The 24,828-nt window shown below is 39.6% G+C and overlaps 1 protein-coding gene across 2 annotated transcripts in view; it reads right to left on the bottom strand.

Annotated features, from left to right (window-relative positions):
- The window catches only part of LOC136884258 (alpha-1,6-mannosyl-glycoprotein 2-beta-N-acetylglucosaminyltransferase), a 115,347-nt gene extending 95,843 nt beyond the window's left edge, over positions 1-19,504 (bottom strand). For both annotated transcript variants that reach the window (XM_067156323.2, XM_067156324.2), the window contains exons 1-2: positions 19,432-19,504; positions 3,504-3,718 (exon numbers count right to left, since the gene is read on the bottom strand). In XM_067156323.2, the coding sequence (XP_067012424.1) occupies positions 3,504-3,718; positions 19,432-19,498 (282 nt within the window). In that variant the 5' untranslated portion in view covers positions 19,499-19,504. The remainder of the gene's footprint in view (positions 1-3,503; positions 3,719-19,431) is intronic.
- Positions 19,505-24,828: the final 5,324 nt, after the last annotated feature.

The raw sequence follows: 24,828 nt of genomic DNA, 5'->3' as shown, positions 1-24,828 counted from the left end.
TTGTAAAAGATTTTGATTCAATAACTATACAATAAAACTTTCACCAAAGGGACGATTACACACGTATTACAGTTAAATAGAAGTACGACGTGACTATATAATAAAAAGTCATTTAGTATCTGATTACACGTTAAGAAAGTAAATACACTAGATAGAGCTGCACAGACACATTGACTCAGTGAGACTGCCAGACTGACGAATGCGCGCGGCAAACGGATGAATCGTACTTCTATGTCCATGTGTGGTGGTGGTGATAATCATTTTAACAGGAGTACGAGAGAGAGAGAGAGAGAGAGAGAGAGAGAGAGAGAGAGAGAGAGAGAGAGAGAGAGAGAGAGAGAGTGTTACCTTATAAACTTTTGTATTATTCCAGCCCCATGCGAGGAAAATAGTCAGTGATTTCCTTAAGACTAATATTCTGTAAGTAATATTCTAATTATAATTGGAAGAAAGTAATTAGTAATAAAGTAAAATATTTCTTAGGTGACTGTTATTCAGCCCGATTATTTTTTCTTGTACTCTTCCCATCATTGATTCATGTTACACTGACACTATTTCTACCAAGAAGGAACGATAATTCGAGTACTGAGCGCAAAAGGAATAAGAAAAGGATTACATGAAATAGGATAAAATAGGATAGAGATAAAACTCAGTAATAAATTTCCGTATCAAGCCAGATGGCACTGTAGTTTTAGTCCGCAATCAGAGAGAGGCTACAATGCGCATTGTGAGCAATACCTCACTATTATCATCAACAGATAGCACAGAGAAGTAACTTCCGGCGTAGAGACGCATATGCGGTTATGCTCACCAGTTCCTCCATCCCCCTTCATCCCTCGCCCTACACCCCAACCCCCTCAACAACTATGATGATTATAATGCAGTTCTACTATTTCCATTCCCAATACATTATAATTCATATTTTTTAAATTTTCAAACACAGGATGACCCAAAAGTCCGTTAACATTTGACGAGGCAATACTTCACGGGAATATTGGCGGTAGAAAGGTAATAATGTGAAGGCGTCCGACACTTCGAAAAATGACCCTTTGACGAGGTTGACATCAGGAAGGGCAGAGGAAGATAAGGGCCACGAAGGGCATGGAAATGAAAGACTCCCTACGGAGACCATGGGAACCTAATACCGTCGGGGTAGGAAAAGAACATATGAGTTGACCAAGGAAGGTCGGATAGGGTAGATGAAATTGAAGAGTCTGGCACAAGCAAGTGGAAGCTATACCAGAACTTAGCTTAGGACCGCGTGGTCGCCAACACACGCTCCCAAGCTGAGAGCCTATGGGGCCTCCTTTTAGTCGGCTCTTACGACAGGCAGGGGATACCGTGGGAGTATTATTCTAGCACCCCCCCACAGGGAATTAGCAACAAGAGTTCGGACCTCAACATTATGTTATTGTGTGATGCAATAGCACACAAACTGAGGTATTAAAATCGCCGTGCCACGCGGCTAACACAATGGGGTGCGGCGTGGTGTCGTTCGAGTCGTCTCAGTGAGTTCTGTAAGTATACGGCGAAAAAAAAAAAAACCCACAATGCTTGAGAAGGATAATAAATTCCTTTCTTTAGCAAAATATCGCGTCATATGGATGATAAACGATTCAAAATGGCAGAAAATGCATTTGAGAGTTAGAACGGCTTGTTAGAATTCTAAAACATTAAAAGAACACATCTACTGCCTCAGTGGTGGAGAATTATTCCAACCTGCCAACCAACAGGCGGTCGTGTGATTCTCCCTCCCCTTCGACTTCCTCAAGGCCTCTTCCGAGTAGCTGACTTGAAAAAAAAAAAAAACAAAAAAACAAAAAAAACAAGTAACTCAGTACATACGAACCAGTATTTGAATTTTTAAAATAACATTTTTGAATTAGTTTTGAAAACCCACGGTTTTCTATTATCCATCAAGGAAATCTGTTCAGTTGGCATCGCACAATATATAATTAATTAAATATGATAGTTGGAGACCTTTTTTAAATTTTTATCGAGGTCCTACAGTAGAATTATAATCTGAAGAATGTGCAATCTCCTAAGGTCGTGAAAGATACCGAACTCTAGCAAATTTTTGTTCCTTTTAGAACTCTGAATAATAATAATAATAATAATAATAATAATAATAATAATAATAATAATAATAATAATAATAATAATGTTGTCCTGAAAAGCTTTTATATAAAAATTATCATTTTTTAAATGAAGCCGAAGATGATTTGGAACTACTCAACATTAGAAAAGAACTACTTGCAAACAGGGAAGTATTTGGGGAAGCAACATTTCAGTGTAAATTTCCAGAGAAATCCAAGAAGAAATCAGGCAGTAAATGGACGGATGAAAGAAAACACCACCACCGAGGAAGGATGAAACATTTTGGAAAGACAAGAAAAAGAAAAGATTACCTAATAATAATAATAATAATAATAATAATAATAATAATAATAATAATAATAATAATAATAATAATAATAATAATTTAGACCAAAAGGCGTATATGCTTCGGAGACCCTGTGCATGAATGGAAAAGGACAAGTCAATCAGCTACTTGAACGACAATCCAGGCTACTATGGAAGATCTTTGGCAACAGATGGGTTGACGGGCTGGTTCCACTGAGATCCAATAAAGTAATATACAGCAAGATGGAACTGATAACAACAGCAATTAGAAAGAGAAGATTGCTGTATTATGAGCACATCTTCCGTATGAATAATGACCGGCTCACAAAGAAAATATGGCATTTTCTAAAACCAAAATGCACCTTAGGTGAGATGGCTCCACGAGTGTGAGAAAGATCTGAGAGAGGTGGGCAATAGGGAGGATAAAATGACCGACAGGGTTAGTTTTAGAAGGATGGTGAAAAGCTATCAGGGTTTTATGGTGGAGACAGAAATCGGAAGATGGAGAGTCCCTTTACCAGAAGAGCGGAAGAAAGCGCTGATCGATGCGCTCAAGAGATGTTGGCAGGATGTCAAAGCCGGCAGACGAACTAGACATAAGACCCTGAAAATGAGATTGGTTGTTAAAACGCAGTCCATAGAGGCTCATTAAAAAAATATCTAGGCCTACGTCCCACTAACTAGTTTTACGGTATTCAGAGACGTCGAGTTGCCGCAATTTTGCCCCGCCGGAGTTCTTTTATGTTTTGGTAATTCTAGCGACACGGGGCTGTCATATTTGAGCACCTTCAAATATCACCGGACTGAGCCTGGACTGAACTTGCCAACTTGGGTTCAGCGCGTTATATGTCTAAGCCACTCAGCCCGACGGCGTTATATAACGTGGAGACATGGGTCTCGAATAATGAACCTTCCTTAAATGCCAACCAACCGGGAATGAATTCGGTCCCGCATCTTTCATCACAAAAGCTAGAGGCAAACCAATTTTGCTACGCATAGACGATTTACGAAAATGAATCAAAGTAAAAATACAGTATCTGAAATTAACTACAGTATTGAGGGAAATGTAGAGTAAAACCATGATACTGAAAGCTACTGACCTGGGGCACCATGCTGAGGATAGCTGCCGTCGAGTCGTTCCCTTCGGGGGCTTCGCTTCCGACGGAGGTCGTACGACCACCGTTTAGCGATGCCACGTGTAACTGTAGCCACACGAATGTGACGAGGAACAGGAAGAGAGCCGTACGCAGACAAGATGCGGTGCGTCGCCGGCCTATAGCGGGCGTCGCCATGGCAACCCGCAGCCCGCGACCCGCTGGAACAAACACCACACGTCAATATAACCCTTCATTCATACCCATGTATGCCCAGTGTTGCGTTTTCGCAACATTTGTCTTCCGTCCATTTAACAGCATGTAGCTAGTATTATGATAAAGAACAACAGGATCTATCAGTTCCAACTACAATTTGAATGTCGAATCAACTTCACAGGCAGTGAATTGAGAATCCAGTGTAACAATCGAAGTGGCAGTGGACTATTGTAAACTTGTGTCTGTGGAAATGGAAGGTAGTAAGCGCGCGCGCTGTTACAAAAACGGTAAGTTATCACCTTACAAATGTACGTAATTCGTTGAAGTTCACAAATAGTGAATAACAAAACTTAAGTTAACAAGTATACAGCTCGTGAGATTTGTATTTATTTTTTTCTCCTCACAAATTAGCTTAGAACACGAGCGTTGCGTTTTCGCAACACTGGGCAGATACGATACCTATTCAAAACTACAGTATATATTTCTTTTCTTTTACAGAAACTTGAGTGTCCATGAAATTCTCTCCCTATTGGAAGAAAATGAAGATGTTGACAAGGCTCATAGCATTGATATGTTCATTGCTCCACCTGATGTAAATGAAGATACCCGACGAAGATAGCGGTGACGAAGACTTTTGTGGGACGTGCGGTAATCTTACTGGAAGACAGCTAGCTGCAGAAACCGAAACTGTTCTTAGATGTGCAGATGAGGCCGTTGTTATAGGTGATGAGTGCAAGGAGAGTGTGCTCAAATTATCGGACAGTAATTCTAGTGCCGTGAGCGGGAAGGTAAACTTCTTGACATTATTGTAAAGGAAAGTGTGAAGTATGCTGTTCAGAAGGGAAAAACAAACTTTCAGCTTTCAATTGAGGAACTCAAAGTGTGTTTTGGTATTTTAATTCTGAGTGGTTATATACCTGTACCTCGAAGGAGGATGTATTGGGATGAACGGCCCGACACAAGAAACGAGGCTGTGATTAATTCTAGGAGGCGAAATCGTTTTGAGAAGGTTATGCGTTATCTCCAATTGAATGACAATACGTATATAGACACGAGGGACAAAATATCAAAACTCAGGCCATACCTAGTTCACTTCGAAACTCGTTTCTGGAGTACACCATATGTCAAAATCAATCTAGCTGTGATGAAGCCATGATTCTCTATTACGGGCGCCATGGTTTGAAGCAGCATATAAAAGGCAAACCCATCCGCTTTGGGTATAAAGTTTGGTGCCTCAATCAACCCCTGGGATATCTGATTGATTTTGATATATACCAAGGAGCAAAAGGGCCTGAAAAACTGTTAAAATGAAAAGTTCGGTTTAGGTAGTAGTGTACTTCTAAAATTCACCGAAAGTCTTCCAAGGGACATAGCCGGGAAAGTACTTCCACATCATATGTTTGCTGAAAATTACTTCATCAGCCTAAAAGTAGTTGAATAATTTACAAAACTTGGCATTGGTTTCACAGGAACTATTAGAAGTAACAGAACTGACAAGTGTCCTCTAAAAGATATCTCTGTTATCAAGAAAGAAGAACGCAGAACGTTTGACATGAGATGTGACAGCAAGAAACTACTTGTGTGCAGATGGAATGACAATTCTGTTGTAACTCTGGTATCGAACTGTGATGGTGTTTATCCAGTACGAACAGCAATCAGATATTCCTTCAGTGAAAAGAAGAAAATCTCGATTCCTCAGCCTTTACTAATAAAACCATACAACGAGAACACGGGTGGAACTCACAGAATGGACCAAAACGTTAGTACTTACAGAGTAAACATACGCTCAAAGAAGTGGTGGTGGCCCATACTTCTTTGGGGTATTGATGTGTCAATCCAGAATGCCTGGATTTTTCACAAGATTTCAACGAAATTTACTGGAGTTCTACGAATCTCCTAGAATTTCGACGTTGCATAGCATTAACTTTACTACACACGCATGGAACGCCCAGAGTGAGACATGGTCCAGTTGCTACTCCTACCGGTGCTAGAGTGTCGACTGAGCTTCGTTTCGATAACATCGGACACTTACCTGAAACTCAGTGCAAGTCAACTACTAACATCGATGTGTGAAATGCAGAGTAGCTCTTCACAATAAATGTTTCAGAGAATTTAACTTCCGGAAGGGACAGTAAAAATTTACACTTCCTTCCAGCAAATGTTTGGTATTGTTCGTATTTATTCGTGAATATACATGTTCATTGTTTGGGAAAAATGTTCACACGGACATTTTTTTTATCAATTACACCGAAAATGTCAGTTTTATTATATATTATTATTATTATTATTATTATTATATTTGCCTTTATTTGTAGTGGCGAAGTTAGGATTCATGGTCCTCTCTTACACGTAACCACACTTCATTAACATTGTACATCTGAAAGCAATATTCATAATCTTAAAACTACCATTACAAACTATGAAACAAAATAACAAACTCTATAAATATTCTTAGTCATGTCTTAAAACTATCGTTACAAATTAAAAGTTGAATGACACAAAATACCATAAGCACAGTAAACGTACATTCATACACACATTCACTCTACCAGATTCATTCAGCCTGGCGGCACACATCACGGCAAGACAACTTGAAGGAATTTAAGGATTTTATGGCTCTAATGTTGTGGGGGAGAGAATTCCATATTCTAGCTCCATTTGCAACAAAGGAACGGCTAAATGCTGCTGACCTGCTGAGAGGGATAGCAAGTGTACTGCCGGAGCGTGTGTTATGCTGGTGGAAAGAGTTGTGAAGATAAGTAGTATGGGATATTCTCTTTTAATACTCGAAAGATTAATACTGCCACGTGGAGGTTTCTATATTATTCAAATTTTAGAAAGGAAAGTTGTCGATAATAAGGGGTAACATGAACATCATAGCGTAAGGAAAATATAAATCTAATATATGAGTTCATAGCACGTTGTAATCGGTTTAGTTGTTCTCTCGTGGCATCAATTAGTACTATGTCACAGTAGTAAAATATAGGGAGGATAAGAGTATTTATAAGGCTAATTCTCATGTTTAGTGGCACTATATTTTGATGATATTTTAATGGGCGAAGAGACGCATACACTTTTCTACAGATATTTGTAATGTGCTCTCCCCAGTTAAGATTCTCGTTTATAATTACACTAAGATTTCTTACCGAGTTTTCGTACGGAATAATTTTACCAGATAAAGTTAGTGGAGGAATGTTTTTGTTTTTTGCCGCACTGATTTGTTTCGTCTGCCCAACAATAATAGCTTTAGATTTTGATGGATTAATTAAAATACAGTTTTCATGAGCGTATGCACAGATATTATTTAAGTCAGAGTTCATACAACCTATTGCTTGATTGATGTCTGAAATTTTGGAATGATAATAGATCTGTAGATCGTCAGCATACAAGTGGTATTTACAGTGTCTTAGCCGTGTCGATATATCGTTAATATAGATACAAAGAGAAGTGCTCCAAGTACAGAGCCTTGTGGTACTCCTGAATATTTCATTACCCATTCGGATGACCTATTCTGAAGAATTACGCGTTGTTTTCGTTCCGTAAGATATGAGAAAGAATTATAGAGCTGTCTGTCCAAGGTGAAGTGATTTCAATTTACTAATAGTAGATTGCATCTAAACGGTAAATTTCATATTCCATACATGGACTTCATTGAGGTTCTGGATCTGCCCAGTGTTGCGTTTTCGCAACATGTAATCTTACATATAGAGCTTTATTACTGTGTAATTTTGAGTTATTTATGTTTATTCTTAACCAAGTAGTCAAATTTGTAAAAATTGTCAAAATAGTAAATAAAAAAAGTTCTGGGCATAAATGGGTTAAAAATCCTTTGTTACTGAACACACATTTGACAAAATAAACTACAGTTCACAAAAAGAAAAATGGGAGGGGGCAGTTGAGACCTTGTTCCGTAGACCGGTGGAGATAAGGAAAATGTCAGATCCTCTAAGAATTGTAGAGTTTTGGAAATTAAGAAGTGACAATGAAATTTATCAGAACATAGGAAACATATCAGAAACAAAAGAAAAAAGAGACTGCTATTTCTTGGACAAATTTATAGAATGGATGACAATAGACTAACTAAACCTTTGAGAAGAGAAATCAACCACCACCTGGATTCAAGAAGTCAAAAAAGGCCTGGAAAGGAACAACATACGAGAATAAGAATTATTGGAAAGAAAGATTTTTCGGAAGCAAGTCTTACAAATGGAAGGATTCCAAGGGAGGAATGAAAAGAAAACAGGCACAAAATGGACTGAAGACAGGAAAAAGAAGTACAGTGAAACTTTGAAAGAATACTGGAAGAAAAGGAAAGAACAACACTAAGGAGGAAGAATTGAAATTGTAACGTGGTCCTTTGAAGGCCGGAACGCAAGGAGAAGAAGAAGAAGAAGAAGAAGAAGAAGAAGAAGAAGAAGAAGAAAGTTGCTTCAAAATACCATTACACGAAATGTGAAAAAAGTAAACAAATTAAAGTACCTCGGAGAAATACATTTAGCCTAATGATCTTGATAAATCAGGCGCGCCGACTTCGGGTAATTTATAGGGGAGAAGGGGGGCATGTGAAATGAGGAACAACCATCAATGCAAGCCTTCCTATATAATAACAATATTCACAGACAGAACAATAACAACAGACCTTGCTTCGCAAATACATGTTTGAACGAGTACTATGTACGGAGTTTTCAGTAATATTCACAAGTAAACAGAAAACACAGAACTTGATTCACAAATACAGTAAATATTTTGAAGGAATATTTTATGTACGAAGAAAAATTAGAACTTGCTTAATAAATATCCTATTACCGTGCTGTATATGATGCATTTCATGATACGAAATGTGAAAAGCTCTACCGCCTGAACAGTCTCCATTGGGAAATGTAGTTCTCTGAAGAAATGCCCGCTTTCTAATCTCATTTCTTGATATAAAACCATCTACCACTTTCTTCAGATTTAATGCCTTAGCAGCTTCTGAAGACTACCAAACTCTACGCTTTAAGGGGACTTAACATCTAGGAGGAGATTTGGGAGAGGGGGGGGGGAGAGGAATGGCACTGTGCCCCCCTTAAGATCATTTTTGAGAGAGCAGAAAATGTTTTGCCCCCCAAAGTTACGCAAACAAAACAAGATCACAAAATATGGAACTAGCTAATTAATTAATTAATTAATTAATTAATTAAGTAAACACACACACACAGAGCCATGACAACAGGCCACGAGAAATTTGGTGAATAATTCTTTAGGTTCAAAATAACAGAAGAGCCTAGGTGTGTGTGTGTGTGTGTGTGTGTGTGTGTGTGTGTGCAAGCACGCGCGCGCGGTGAAACAAATCATCAGCCAGTTGACCATATCCTTTGGGATTATACAAACTTAGTAGGCCACTGGCCGGTGGAGAAATACGAACTCATAGACAAACACATAGAGGAATTTTCTAAATTTGTAAACTCAATTTTGACATGTTACAACGAGCAAGCAGTTAGTTGCATCTGTTGTGTCGAGGTTTGGCAGACAGATCATCATGTTTTCTTGTCTTCTGTCATTCATCGGGGCATTGCCAAACTCACTCCTCTGGATTTTAGAAAAGACGATATGTTATTTCATCCGTTGTCTGCCTCTCGTTAACTTTATAGCAAATAGGAATGCGTGTTTTGCTGCATCGACTTTCAACAGCGTAGTGATGCGTGCTCGCATGTGCGAGTGAATGAATGGGGCTTCGCAACACAGCTGTAAGGGGACAAGCTTGAAGCCGTGACCAGGCTGTGAGGAATAAAAGGTAAGTTTGAACGTTATTTTTAACTGTTACTTTTCACAGTTACTTTATTGCAGCAGTGACAGATGTAGCAGTTACACAAACATAACAGCTTATCACACCTCTAACCTACAATATCGAAAACTCATAAAACTGATCAACAATAACATTACATTGACCATTGTTGTGATGTAATATGTCTCTTCTACTGCCACTCGTCTCCGATAAATGGGATTACTACTGTCCCGAGTAAAACAGCATGTCTAAATATTGGCGGAAAGTTTAAGTATTATTATTATTATTATTATTATTATTATTATTATTATTATTATTATTATTATTCAAATTCAATTATATTATGTTGGAGTCGTTATATGTGGTAAATCTGTTACCTTTATTTTCGAGCAGTCTGAATTATTTTTCCCTCATTATCACTTTTTCATTCAGAACAACAATCATCACCTCAAACTTTTCTCGAACATAAAAGTCACTGATCGAAAACATTGGTATCAAAAATAAGTATTATCATACACTGGAGAGGTATATGTGTGTGCGAAAAGTAATCACAAGAGATTCTTCTTTAAGAGAGAACTGCACTTCGGTAGTTTTTAATTACAAAATTATTCTAATCATTGAAATGAATTGGTACGTTTCGTGAAAGGATTGGACATAGACTGACACTTCAATTATCTGTACCAAAACATTTCCATGGAAGTCGATGGGAGCTGATCACTCACATAACGACACAGAATGTTTGACAGCTTTGTGTCACGACAATTCCCGATACTCATACAGAATAAATACAAAAGAAGCAAATGTTGGGAAGAACTTCTAAAATGAATATTCTCTTTCACTGGAAGAGACACTGGAGTGCACAGTACGCATTTATTTGTGGTGATGATAACTGAAGTCGAAATCAACACGGATGTGGGCCAGTTATGTATTTTTCTAAATTACTGTCTTAATTACGTATCTAATTAAATAACAGTATTTCTTCATTATATTGTAATTATGAGGTTAAAAATAAATAAATAAATAAATAAATAAATAAATAAATAAATAAATAAATAAATAAATAAATAAATAAATAAATAAATACACTAACGAATAAACAAACACCAAGTCAAGAAGCTTCGATATCAGAACAGGTATTAGGCAAGGGAATTGTTTATTCCCAGTTCTCTTCAACTACATGTTAGAGAAGGTTATTCGTGAATGTCGAAAAACTCGGGGTTGAGAATCGGTTTCCAGAAGGACAAGTTAAACATTAATTGCCTGGCCTTCGCAGATGACCTCACACTCCTAGCATTACGTATGGAGGAAGCTACACACCAACTCTCCTGCCTCAGTCAAACAGCGTCCAAAGTAGGGTTGAAGATTCCCATTAAGAAAACGGAGTTCAACACCAACATTGGAGATGCACCCAACTCAATCCCACACGGGGAAGCAGTAATACAGAAGACTGACGCCTACAAATATCTCGGAGACTGAATAACCTCGAACCGAGCTCGATAGCTGTAGTCGCTTAAGCGCGGCCAGTATCCAGTATTCGGGAGATAGTGGGTTCGAACCCCACTGTCGGCAGCCTTGAAGATGGTTTTCCGTGTTTTACCATTTTCACACTAGGCAAATGCTGGGGCTGTACGTTAATTAAGGCCACGGCCGCTTCCTTCCCACTCCTAGCCCTTTCCTATCCTATCGTCGCCATAAGACCTATCTGTGTCGATGCGACGTAAAGCAGCTTGCAAAAAACTCGAACGTTAGTGAGGATCTAGCCATGAAAACCAGATGTACCGAACTGGAGAGAGCTTTTCATCTCAGTAAGAATATTTACAAGTCCAAACCCCTTTCCCTTCGCCTCAAACTTCGATATTATGAAACCGTAGTAAGACGTTCGGTACTGTACGCCTCAGAATGCTTGAACATGGTCAAAAAGGCACAACTCAGGAATTTGGAACTGAAAGAATGAAAGATCCTGGGCCCCATTAAAGAGGGAGGCGACTACAGAATCAGGCATAACAACGAGCTTTACCAACATTTAGAGAGCATAACATCAGCCATAAGAAAGAGGAGACGTATCCTCTACGGTCAGTCAGGGTGGACAACAAGAGACTGACCTCAAAAATCTCCAACACCATTTCTAGAGGGAAGGAGGCAAACGATAAATAGATGAAACTGGTTCGAAAAGACCAAGCATTTTAAAAACTGATCCCAAGGATATAAATTATTCAACAGGGATAACTTTTAGAATGCTGATCTGAACATCTGACACTCTCCAGTCACTGACAGCTAAAACACTGCATCCTGGAGTGGTAGTTGATAGACTCAGGAAAGGAAAGCAACCCACAGCGCTAAGATGAAGGAATACTGTGCTAAGAGTTAGGAACTACGTGGTCCAAGGGGCTTCAACGAAACAATAAGAAGAAACTCACGACACACACATCATCTGATGTGTGCGCGACGAATAGAATATACGAGCGTTGGAGCAAAAGTCATGACAGGTCCCCCCCCCCCCCTCACATTTGCAACGTGCTTCCATACAATGACACTCATAGTACATGGACACAGCTCGAGATGGCGGTGTATTGGACAGGTACCACGCAAAGGGCGATGGAACGGCAGTAGTGAGTCAGGCTCCGTGCAAAATCGATTTGACGATTGAATTTTGGGCCAGGAGGTATGAACCTGAGCTCAAACGCCAGTCTGCTGAACTGCAACATGCAAGATCACCGTGAAGACAGAAGTTCTTCTTCTTCTTCTTCTTCTTCATCATCAGTTTTTTCTCCGTTAGGGACTTCTAGGGTCCACGTGACAATTTCAATGCTTCATCCTTTGTTATTCTTTCTTCCTTCAATACTCCTCTATCTGCTCACTATGTCTTCTTTTCCTCTCCATGGACCATTCTGAAGCTGTTTTCTTTCTCTCCCGACCTTGGAATCCTCCCATATTTAACACTTTCTTTCTAAAAAAAATCTCCCTCTCATTTGTTGCTTCTTCTCGTATATTGTTTCTTTTCAAATCTTTCTTGACTTTATGAATCCAGGTTATTTTCTTCTTGTTCCAAAGATATTTTAAGACCTGTTTGGTTGTCCTGTTGTCATCCGTCCTGTATGAACGACCAAATATTATCAATCGCCTCTATCGCATTGTTTCTGTTATGTTTTCTATGTTCCGCTACATTACATCATTACTTCTTGATTTCCAGAGTTCTGTAGTTCTTAGCGGACCGAGTATTTTCCGTATTTTTTTCTTCTAATTTATTCAGTTTATAATTCAATACCAGATATTCACTCGCGTATGGGCATTCCGGTTTGAGCACTGTGTTATTATCATTATTATTATTATTATTAACATTTTATCATTATTTTTTAAGGGGTCCATAGACGTGCAATATTATTGCGCAATATCGGGGTTTGTGCAATAAAAATGATAGTGTGTATTTAATATTGAAGGGTTGTGCAATATATTGTACAAAATCAAGAAATTTTGAAATATATTGCGCAAATCGCAAAATACTGTGCTGTGTGTTGGCAATATTGTGCAATATCCCGTCCTCCCGCCAGTTGGTATCAACAGGCGTTGGAGAAGGTATCGTGATGGCAGGCAAAAAGGAGGAGAAAAAGTTTATTTTGGAGTTTATCGAAGTGTACCATGGCCTTCCGGCTCTGTGGGACGTTAAGAGCAAAGCGAGGAGTTCATCATACAATTCACCATTCATGCGCAGAAAGTTTCGAAAATCATTTGATTCCCATTTTCTCAGTACATTGAGTAAATTTTCATGAGTGTACTTTTCTCTGTCTAGAAACCACTGTTTGGCCCTTGTGCTTCTTTTCCGTTTCTGCTTCTTTTTGGCACTTACGCCCACGGCGATCGAAACGCAGCAGAGATCAGTGTCACTCAATATAATCACCAAATAAATACCGGCATGGACTGACTATAATTATATTGCAACGCATATTGTATGTCTATGAACGCTTTGCACAATATATTGCACAACTATCAATATTATCTCCACACGATTCTATTTATTGCACAAACTCGATTTTTGTGCAATAATATTGCACGTCTATGAGCCCCTTTACACTCCCCAATTTTCGAACTCGACGTACACAAGTGGAACATAATAATATGATGATGTATAAGGTCTCTCGGGCGGGTTTGGAGCACAGCTAGAAATAGCCTGTACAGAGTAATGCTCGAATACAGAGTCTCTGCTATTTCTGGAGCGCCAATCACAGTACATTTCTCTCGTGCAATGTCAAGAATGCTATCACTCGAGACGAGCAGCTGGATAGATGGATGGTTAATTCAATAATATAAACAGATCCGTGCTCGGTGCCATGTTGCACGGAAATTACTATAGTTATATCAGAAGAAAACTTTAGAAAAACCCGCTATAGAAGAACGGATACACAACATGGAAAAAAGCATACTGTATAACTAGGAATATCTACGGTACAACAAGAAGTGTTTTATCTAAAACCCTCAAAATACAACAGAGTAGTGAAACCGCAATACGACCGAGCTCGATAGCTGAAGTCGCTTAAGTGCGGCCAGTATCCAGCATTCGGGAGATAGTAGGTTCGAACCCCACTGTCGGCAGCCCTGAAAATGGTTTTCCGTGGTTTCCCATTTCCACACCAGGCAAATGCAGGGGCTGTACCTTAATTAAGGCCACGGCCGCTTCCTTCCCACTCCTAGCTCTTCCCTGTCCTATCGTCGCCACAAGACCTATCTGTATCGGTGCAACGTAAAGAAAGCAACTAAGGAAAAAAAACCGGAATACGAATGCGCGAGTGAATGTCTAGTACTGAACTACAAATTGAATAAATTAGAAGAACTGGAAAGAAGAAATTATACGGAAAATACTTGTACCGTTAAGAAATCAGGAAGTAATAATAGAATATATCGCAACATAGAAGGAAAAAAAAAAAAAAAAAACAATACGGAGGGGCATTCATACAGAATGGATGACAAGAGGTTACCCTAACAGATCTTCAAATAACTTTGGAACGAGAAGCCAACAACAATCTGGATTCATGAAGTCAAGAAAGAAAGAGGTTGGTAAACAATCATAATTTTGTCGAACAAACCCAGGATGATAACCAACGCTGCATAGACGGAAGAAAGGTCATAGCGATATGATGAAGAGATTCTGGGAAGGGAAATAAAGCAAATTCATCTGCTAAATAAGTTCAACGTTGTGAATAATAAGAGTTGTAAGGACACCATGTTTCTGGCTACCAGGGCCAGGAGGATTTCTGAAGCGTCAGATCTACAAGAGGAAATTAACACCTTGAGAGCAACGGTTACAGCAGAGCTTTGATCTCAAGGGTTCTGAAATCGGCACATAATCGGACGTCTGTTAAGAAAAAAAGATGTAAAAGGAACTGCTTACCTACCTTACATACATAACACGACGGATCGTATTGCTAAAATCTTACGTAGGTACCATGTACGAACTGTTTTTGGAACATCAGTTAAGATTAGGCAACTCCTGCGACCAACTAAGGTTAGTTTGCCTAAATTACAACAACCTGGTATCTACAGAGTTCCCTGTACTTGTGGCAAGGTTTATATTGGGCAGACTTCGAGAACGGTGTGTACTCGCATCAAAGAACATACCAGATGTATCAGACTCAACTAACCTGATAAATCAGCTGTTGCTGATCATGCCCTAACACCTGGTCATGACGTCTTGTTCCAAGAAGTGGATGTTCTTGCCCGTATAAAGCAATATCGCCCAACAATTATCAGGGAGGCGGTTGAAATACGTAAAAATCCAGATAATTTCAACCGCGATACAGGTTACAACCTCAGTGAATCATGGCTACCTATAATCAGAACCATTAGAGAGTAATGCTTTGTTGTTACTATTCATTGCCTCTAGCTTGGGGATAAAATGGCGTCCCCTATACATCTTTGGGCACCATTTGAAGCTTCCTTGTTGCTTTCTCCTAGCAACCATCAATACGTCGTTTCTTTTCTCTTTTGTCTCCTGATGAAGAAAGGCAAGGTTCCTTTTGAAACGTTGAGTGTGTTTATAATTATTTACACGGCATAAGCCCAAAAATACAACTCATGAATAGTTACACGGGCCGTGAAAGTCTAAATGATATTAGATGACAATTTCGTTAGGAGTTCTATCTTTTTGTTTGGCAAAAAAATCTAAATCATATATCTATATATAATTTGAACGTGTAACAGAAAATTCAAAGAAAACCGCAATAATAATGCGCATGTGTTGTCATCAAAAGAAAGGTCTCCATCTCAGGATTATTAGAAAAATATTTATTTCATCAAGTCCTTTATTTGCGTAAAATAGTAATTATTCGAATAGGTGACTGTTTTTCAGCCGGATTACTTTTTCTTGTACTCTTCCCACCACTGATTCTTGTTACATTGACACTATTTCTACCAAGAAGGAAAGATAATTCGAGTAATGAGCGCGAAAGGAATAAGAAAAGGATTACGTGAAATAGGATAAAATAGGATAGAGATAAAACTCAGTAATAAATTTCCGTATCAAGCCAGATGGCACAGTAGTTTTAGTCCGCAATCAGAGATAGCGCTACAATGCGCATTGTGAGCAATACCTCACTATTATCATCAACAGATAGCACAGAGAAGTAACTTCCGGCGTAGTAGGTTCGAATCCCACTATCGGCAGCCCTGAAAATGGTTTTTCGTGGTTTCCCCATTTTCAAACCAGGCAAATGCTGGGGCTGTACCTTAATTAAGGCCACGGCCGCTTCCTTCCAACTCCTAGGCCTTTCCTATCCCATCGTCGGTGCGACGTAAAGCCCCTAGCAAAAAAAAACTTCCGGCGTAGAGACACATATGCGGTTATGCTCACAACAGTTCCTCCATCCCCCTTCATCCCTCGCCCTACACCCTAACCCCCTCAACAACTATGATGATTATAATGCAGTTCTACTATTTCCATTCCCAATACATTATAATTCATATATTTTTATTTTCAAATACAGGATGACCCAAAAGTCCGTTAACATTTGACGAGGCAATACGTCACGGAATGTTGGTAATAATAGACACACATGATTGGCATGACATGGGGTTTTATTGACACCAAAATAAAGTACACAAAATGACCAACAGATGGCGCCGGACAGCAACACATCAGGTCCAAATGGCTACACATGCTTGACATGGCATGGAGTGTTATTGACACTAACAACGAGTGCACGAACAGAGGAGCTGTTGTGAGAGAGGGCGTTAGATGCGCGTGCGATCGTGGCATGTTGTGGGTGGCCACCTCGGTCCCCAGATCTCAATCCGTGTGATTATTGGTTGTGTAGTTACGTGAAGTCGCAAGTCTACCGCGACCGTCCGACCTGATTAGGGATGCTAAAAGACAACATCCGATGGCAATTTTTCACATACCTACAGATAAGCTGTAGAGTGCTGTTCATAACATTGTCCCTCTACTACAGGTATTGTTGATGAATGACGGCCGACATGGAGAGCATGTGTTGCTATGCTAATTATTGCTTGTGTATCGTATGAAGCGCCACCTGTTGGTCATTTTGTGGAGTTTATTTTGTTGTCAATAAAACCCCAAGTCATGCCAATCATGTGTGTCAATCATTACCTCCAATATTCCGTGAAGTATTGCCTCGTCAAATGTTTACGAACTTTCGGATAACCCTGTACTTACTATTTTGTAAATAATGATCTGATATCCTAGTTCATGGCGTACTATCTTATTGAGAGCATAACTTCACACACCACAAAGTATCTTTACCTTGAAATGAACACAACACAAAGCTGATATTATGTCAAATAATAAATCCCTTCAAAAGCAAGACAGCAGAGCACAGCATACGCAAGATAATGGGTGTCAACAGTATCCAAGTACCACATGAAAATAACAGAACTAAATGCACTGAGGCAGGAAATACCGTATTTACGCGAATAATACACCCACATTTTTTTTAAAAAAAATTGTGGCACGAAATTGGGGTGCGGGTTTTATTTGCGTCAATGTTGACATTTTTTTCAAAATCAGCCTTCCTAAATTTAGGGTGCGGGATTATTCGGTGGCGGGTATTATTCACGTAAATACCCGTATTTACGCGAATAATACCCGCACATTTTTAAAAAAAAATGAGGCACGAAATTGGGATGCGTTTTTTTTTGCGTCAAAGTTGGCATTTCTTTTTTTCAAAATAAGCCTACCCAAAGTTGGGGTGCGGGGATTATTCGCGTAAATACGGTATATAGAAATACATTAACAGCTTCCAGCCCCTGAGGTGTACTCAAACAGGAAATACAGGATTTCACGACCATTGGCGAGGATATATTTCCAATATACAAGCACAAGGAACAAAGGTTTGCAACGTTTACATTATTTTAAATAGCACAAGCACACGGAATTCAAACAACACAAATAGCACCATGTGAACGTACGCTTAAAATCAATATAAGTGAGTTCGAACAAGGTTCTACGATTGGGTAAAGTAGGATTTAATGCAATCCGGCAGTACAGAGTCTCTCCTATAAATACAGACCGAACGCATGGTGTTCGTACTCTGCGCTGCGGCAGCTGCCTCGGCCGAACGTACGTCTGGTAACCACATTCTGGCTGACGCGAGCGAGTTCTGCCACTGTAATGTTTATGATTTCATTCGTAATGTTTTCTTTCAGTTCCTCCAATGTGTGAGAATTTGTTCGATACAGTTTTTATTTCAGTTTACCCCACAAGTAAAAATAACACGCCGTTAGATCTGGAGAACGAGGGGGAAATAGACCAGTACAGGTCACTCTGTCTGCAAACACTTCCGAGATTGGAAGAAGGGAATCTTCTGCTGTATGAGCAGGGACTGAATCTTGTTGAAACCAACCAGACGATTTTTCTTCTTCCGTTAACTGATAGAAGAACGGCGTAAAAATGTCGTCTTGGTACCTCTTTGTATTTACTGTCATCTCGAAGAAAAAACTGGCTCAATTATTCGTCTTGCACCAAACACCAATCTTTCTATCATAATGAGGGACTTCATAAACACCATCAGGATTTTCTGCACACCAGTTATGACTGTTCACACGACCACTTAGATGAAACCAGAACTTTTACATACGAAAATACGGTGTTGCAGTGATAACTGTCTCACCATGTTAACAACTGACATTCAGACTGGCGACTAATGCTTGCCAGGTCCAACACGCGCAGGCTGCTTGCAAGGTCAAGAACTACGCGCGCGCCTCCCACACTGCAGCTGTCGTAGCCCAGAGTACAAACACGGCGCGTTCGCTCTGGGTTTACATGACAGACCCTGAATTATCTCCACAATGCCCGATTCGTTGGCTGCACGGTCAGCGTACTGGCCTTCGGTTCAGAGGGTCGCGGGTTCGATTCCCGGCCGGGTCGGGGATTTTAACCTTAATTGGTTAATTCCTACGGCACAGGGGGTGGGTGTATGTGTTGTCTTCATCATCATTTCATCCTCATCACGACTCGCAGGTCGCCTACGGGAGTCAAATAGAAAGATCTGCACTTGGCGAGCCGAACCCGTCCTGGGGTATCCCGGCACTAAAAGCCATACGCCATTTCATTTTCATCTCCACAATACTTAACGTTATATTACTAATTGTTGGTCAGAAGGACCCAATGATCCAGGTTAAACTTTGAAATACTTCACCTCGAGTCAAACAGCCTCTTATTATTAAAATCTTTAATTTCATGTCTACTCGCCTGCCATCTACAAAACCTGCCTACAACTATCTACACACTTTCAATGATATCCAGTGCGATCTAGAAAAAGTGACTGGAACTACATGAAGCTAGCTACAGATTGGAACCGAAACTTCCTTTAGTTTCACCGGCGTTGGATTATACCGAGTGACTGTTGTTAGTTGAGGTGTGCTTCGCTAGATGGTGTTACTGCTGTAATAACAAACAGCCAAAGACAACAGCTCGTTCACAATAATATAGTACTCGCAGCTTCTTACCTGCTAGCACAGTTTGATCCCACGGATTATTACCTTCATTTCTGTTGGTGCGTCGCTGCATTATCATATCAACTTTAAGCAGCAGACGGTAATGTGATTCAGAAAGAGAAGGAGATGTCAGATAACTTATCGGACGTGCTTAAGAGATATGGACTTAGATTTGAGATTACTAATCGATAAGCTTAGTATGACCACATCGTATTGGTGACAGGACTTACAGAATTCTCCAACCCCACCAGGACACCGCCTTCTTCAGTTGTGTCCAATACAATACTATCAAGAACTGCGTCGACGATAGCTTTTTGAAAGTTCCAGGTTTCCAACAAGATATAGCACATAGAGGTGCTGAATGCTACTGGATATATTAAACTCCACAAAATCTCAGGCAATCATAAATGGATCACGAAAATTACTGACCTGCTCAAACAATGTCGCAATCCTGCCTAACCTATTGAATGGTAACATTAATCCCTACAATAAAACGGCCGGGCTGAGTGGCTCAGACGGTTAAGGCGCTGGCCTTCTAACTCCAACTTGGCAGGTTCGATCCTGGCTCAGTCCGGTGGTATTTGAATGTGCTCAAATACGACAGCCCCGTGTCGGTAGATTTACTGGCACGTAAAAGAACTCCGGCGGGACTAAATTCCGGCACCTCGGCGTCTCCGAAGACCTTAAAAAGTGGTTAGTGGGACGTAAAGCAAATAACATTATTATTACAATAAAACGGTTAACAATCTCGGCGTAATTATGAATGAACACTTGATTGGTCCGATCACACGAAAGAAATCCGTAAAAATATTTTTGGAGTGCTTAACCTTCTTAATCGGCAGAGATATGTATTTCCATTTGAGCTAAAGGCCAAAGTAATACAGACACTGGTTCTCCCTATTATTGATTATTGTGACGTCGTTTTAGTTGACATAACGAGAGAAGAAACACTTAAACTTCAACGAGCACTGAATTCCTGTCTGCGATTTATTTACAATATCGGGTACGATGTTCATATCACCCCATACTATCAGACTCTCCCATGGCTGAAGCCTGATAAACGTCGGTAGCTACACATTTTAACGATGGTGTTTGGTGTGTTGGCTGAAAGCCAGCCACTGTATATTTCTTCTAAATTCAACTTTTTATCATCATTTCACAACTTAAATACACGTTCCAGATCATTTGTGGTAGCCGGCCCCAGTAATTTATTTAAATTTATTTTCAATTCTATTAATTTATGTAGTTTTAACTATTTCAAGTATCTCAGTATTTTATCTAAGATACGGGTACCGATGGACTGGCATGTTTGGCCGATGTATACCTTACGGAACATGAACGTAATATTCGTCTCAACCAGCCAGACAAATCGGCAATAGCTGAGCACGCTCTATCGTCGGGCCATGATGTCAGGTTCCAAGATGCTCGAGCTTTTACCCACACAAGACACTACAGGTCCAGGATTACATGGAAAGCTGTGGAAATACATAGAAATCCTAACAATTTCAACTGGGACACTGGCTATCAATTAAGTAATACCCTTCCCTGTCCCTTCACTATTGTGATTTCGTCTCGGTACGTTCCTCATCGCCAGAGGTTTCATTCCAGGCTTGTGTCAATGTCATACACCTGTCAATGTCATATGTTACGTACACATGTTATGTGAATCTCTTTGACTGATTCTGATGGTTCGGTCAGCTTCCGCTTCGAACGCTAGCGCTGTGCCACGACCGGCGAGCCATCTGGTGGCGAATGAACGTACCATTTCCACTTCTATTATAACGTCTAATTTTTTTTAAAAAGCCATTGTTTAAGAAGCCTTTCTCGTGGACAGTCGAGATTTTCTTCTGATGACGCAGAGCATAGTTCTCTGCGAAACGTAAAGAATTTCACCTTATTTTCTTGACACGGCATAAACCGAAAAGCCTATACAGTATCATGTCTATAAGTAAGGGCCGTGGAAGCATCAATGACAACAAATCAAGATACCATCTGTGAAGAGGCTACGAACTCCTCAATTTACTCTTTTGAACTATTATAATATGCAAACCGTATAATCGCGCGGGAAACGTCACAAATCAAAACATACCACTCTGAACGATCGCAAAAGGTCACCAACAATTCAGAGACAATTAAGTAGAAGATGAATAATGAATAGGTTAATCTGTGCAATTCAATCACCACTTTTCCAAAGTGCGAATACAAACGATATCCTTCCCGTCCCACTAATATATTTTGAGGGTTAAAGGGGAGCCTTCCTGCATTTGAGGGGTTTAGAAGTAAAGGAACACAAGCCCCAACATTTTAAAAATGGAGTTAGTGCAATCCAGCATTTTGTTTCAGAACCATTTCACCGAACTGTTATTTTGTCTGGCGGTGGACGGAGACAAGTACACTTATATTTCTTTATCTCCAAACTGTTTACAATAAGCTAGCTGGAGTAAACCTGAGGATTGGGCGTATGCAGTTGTAAAGGCGCACAGTAAGTTTCAAGTAGTCAGGCTAACTACTGAAGATTTCCATTCAACTGAAAACATGAACGAGTCCATAAAACATAGTCCTGTGTGGATCAGCGAAATTCAATGTATCAGCTTGAACAAGGGTAACCCATTCACACTTTACAACAAGTACTCGCTCAATGAAGATCTGGAGTTTGAAACTTATGCCATGAAAAAACAACTAGTGCATTAACTTTAATCCTTCTGAATGAAGTGCCTCCAGAAATCACCATTGTAAAGTACTATGATGTACAATCTCTTCTTTAACATTATCCGCCAATTCATAATTAATTGTATAAAACACTCAAACATGGCCGACAGAAGAAAAATGTCTCTGATGCAGTGGAGTTTCCTTCACAACAGCGCAAGACAATGATACCGTTATGGAATATTTCTGGGATTCAGATTAATAATCATTCATACCTAAGATTTAAATTATCATAATTCGCATTGATACTCAGCTTTTTAAATAATAGATTAATAATTCTGTGACCAAAATATTACCGATACATAGCAAATTATTTCTTATTATCCATAACAATTATTTATTTATTTATTTATTTATTTATTTATTTATTTATTTATTTATTTATTTATTCATTCCTGACTTACATTTGTGGCGAAGTTAGGGCTCACGGCCCTCTCTTACACTTAACCACTTTAAACAATAAAATTTAAAAATGTAAAAAAAGGTAAGATACAATAATTCTACAAAAAAATATTACGGACAGATAAACTAAGATTAAGTTACAAATCAGTACGGCAATTAGTGTGACAATAGTATATATTAGATTTCAAAAACCCATTCACACAACATACACACAATGGCACGCACAACTCTGTTATATGTTCCCAGGAAAAACTTTCGGCAGGTAAATTTGAATTTTCGGGAGGAAGTAACATGCCGAATGTCCATTGGAAGTCTATTCAACCAAACCAGCAAGGGAATGCCTAGGAACAACTGTGTGTAAAGATGGGAAAAAGCGAACATCTTGGAGAAATGATTGAGTGCAGCTTGTAAACGTAAAAGGAAGGCGTTTCAGAAATGGCTCCAAACAAGGGCTGATGCAGACAGGGAATTGTACGTAGATGAAAGAAACAGAGCGAAACAAATTACTGTTGAATTCCAGAAGATTTCGGTATTAACCTGAAAAGGGTAGGTCAAGCGACAGGGAAACGTTTTTTACACAGTGATAAAGAATCTTAGGAAGGGAGGGAAAAATGAAATGAATAGTATTTTGGGTAAATCATGTGAATCATAATATATTCCAGGGAATCACTGGACAGGGGGAAGGAGAATTTTGAAAATCTTCTCAACGTAAAAGGGTACCTTGCTTGCGATGTCGCAAACAACCGAGCTCACTGGTGGGAAGGATAATGATGTTGGTGAAATTACACTTGATGAAGTGGAAAGGATGGCAAATAAACTCCAATGTCATAAAGCAGTAGGAATAGATGAAATTAGACCTGAAATGGTGAAATACAGTGGGAAGGCAGGGATGAAATGGCTTCATAGTGTAATAAGATTAGCATGGAGTGTTAGTAAGATATCTTCTGATTGGACAAAAGCAGTAATCGCACCTATCTATAAGCAAGGGAACAGGAAGGATTGCGACAACTATCGAGGTATCTCATTGATTTATTATTTATTTAGCGTTTGGCTGTACATATCAATATTAGTCAGAAAAAAAATACATATTTACTTTATTTACAGTTTGACTTTCAAGTTGTTAATAAAGTCTATTACAGCTGGACCTGCTTCCACAAAGTCACTGAAGTTGCCACTATAAGAATACGTCGGGCAGTCATTCACTATGTGCCGTATGGTCTGTCTGGGAGCACCACAACTGCATTCTGACGAAGGTATATGTCCCCACTTGTAGAGAAGATCTGCACATCTGCCATGGTTTGTTCTTATTCTGTTCAGTGTTGACCATGTTTTCCGGGGTAGGTGAAAGCCACTTGGTGGTGTTGTGATGTCTTGCAGCTGACATGGAATGTTTTTTACTAATTCATCCTTCCAGGTTTGTAAGAGGTTGAAATTATTGTTCACCAGGTGTCTCGCTGTCCGGATGGAGGGGATCCGCGAACGTAAACGCCTGGCTTCAGCAGCAATGATGTTCTGGTGTATTGGTAGCTGGTCGTTTGCATTTATATTCTTATACTCCCGGAGTAAGGCGTGTTTTCGTTTAAGTTCCGCTGGTGGAATCTCATTGATTAGTATACCAGGCAAAGCATTCACTGGCTTCTTGGAAGGGAGGTTGCGATCAGTGACTGGGAGGAAGATGGATGAAACCAGTGTGGTTTCAGACCACAGAGGAGCTGTCAGGGTCAGGTTTTCAGTAAGCGGAAGAGGAATATACACGTTTATGTTTCATGGATCTAAAGAAAGCATGTGACAGTGTACCGAGGGAAAAGATGTTCACCGTATGTTGACAGTTGGGCTGCAGTGAGAATTGATGGTAGAATGAGGTTTTGGTTCAAGGTACTTACAGGGGTTAGACAAGGCTACAATCTTTCACCTATGTTGTTCATAGTTTACATGGATCACCTGCTGAAAGGTATAAAGTGGCAGAGAGGGATTCAGGTAGGTGAAAATGTAGTAAGCAGTCTGGCCTATGCTGACGACTTTGTGTTAATGGCAAAGATTGTGCCGGAAGCGTACAGTCTAATATCTTGGAACTTGGAAAATAGATGCAAGGAGTATGTTATGAAAATTAGCCTTTGCATGACTAAATTGATGTCAGCAGGTAAGAAATCCAAGAGAATTGAATGTATTTAGGACGTGTAAGTTACTGAGTTGGAAGTAGAAGTGTGCAAGTAATTACAGGTTTCCACGAAAAAATTCTTATACCAAGGGTAATCATCATTATTGTTGAATACTGCACCCGCCAGTCGAGCGGTCAGTGCA

The sequence above is a fragment of the Anabrus simplex genome, chromosome 12 (assembly GCF_040414725.1).
Source record: "Anabrus simplex isolate iqAnaSimp1 chromosome 12, ASM4041472v1, whole genome shotgun sequence".
NCBI lineage: Eukaryota > Metazoa > Arthropoda > Insecta > Orthoptera > Tettigoniidae > Anabrus > Anabrus simplex.
Note: the sequence above shows the minus strand (reverse complement) of the source record. Positions and strands in the feature narration are given on the sequence as shown.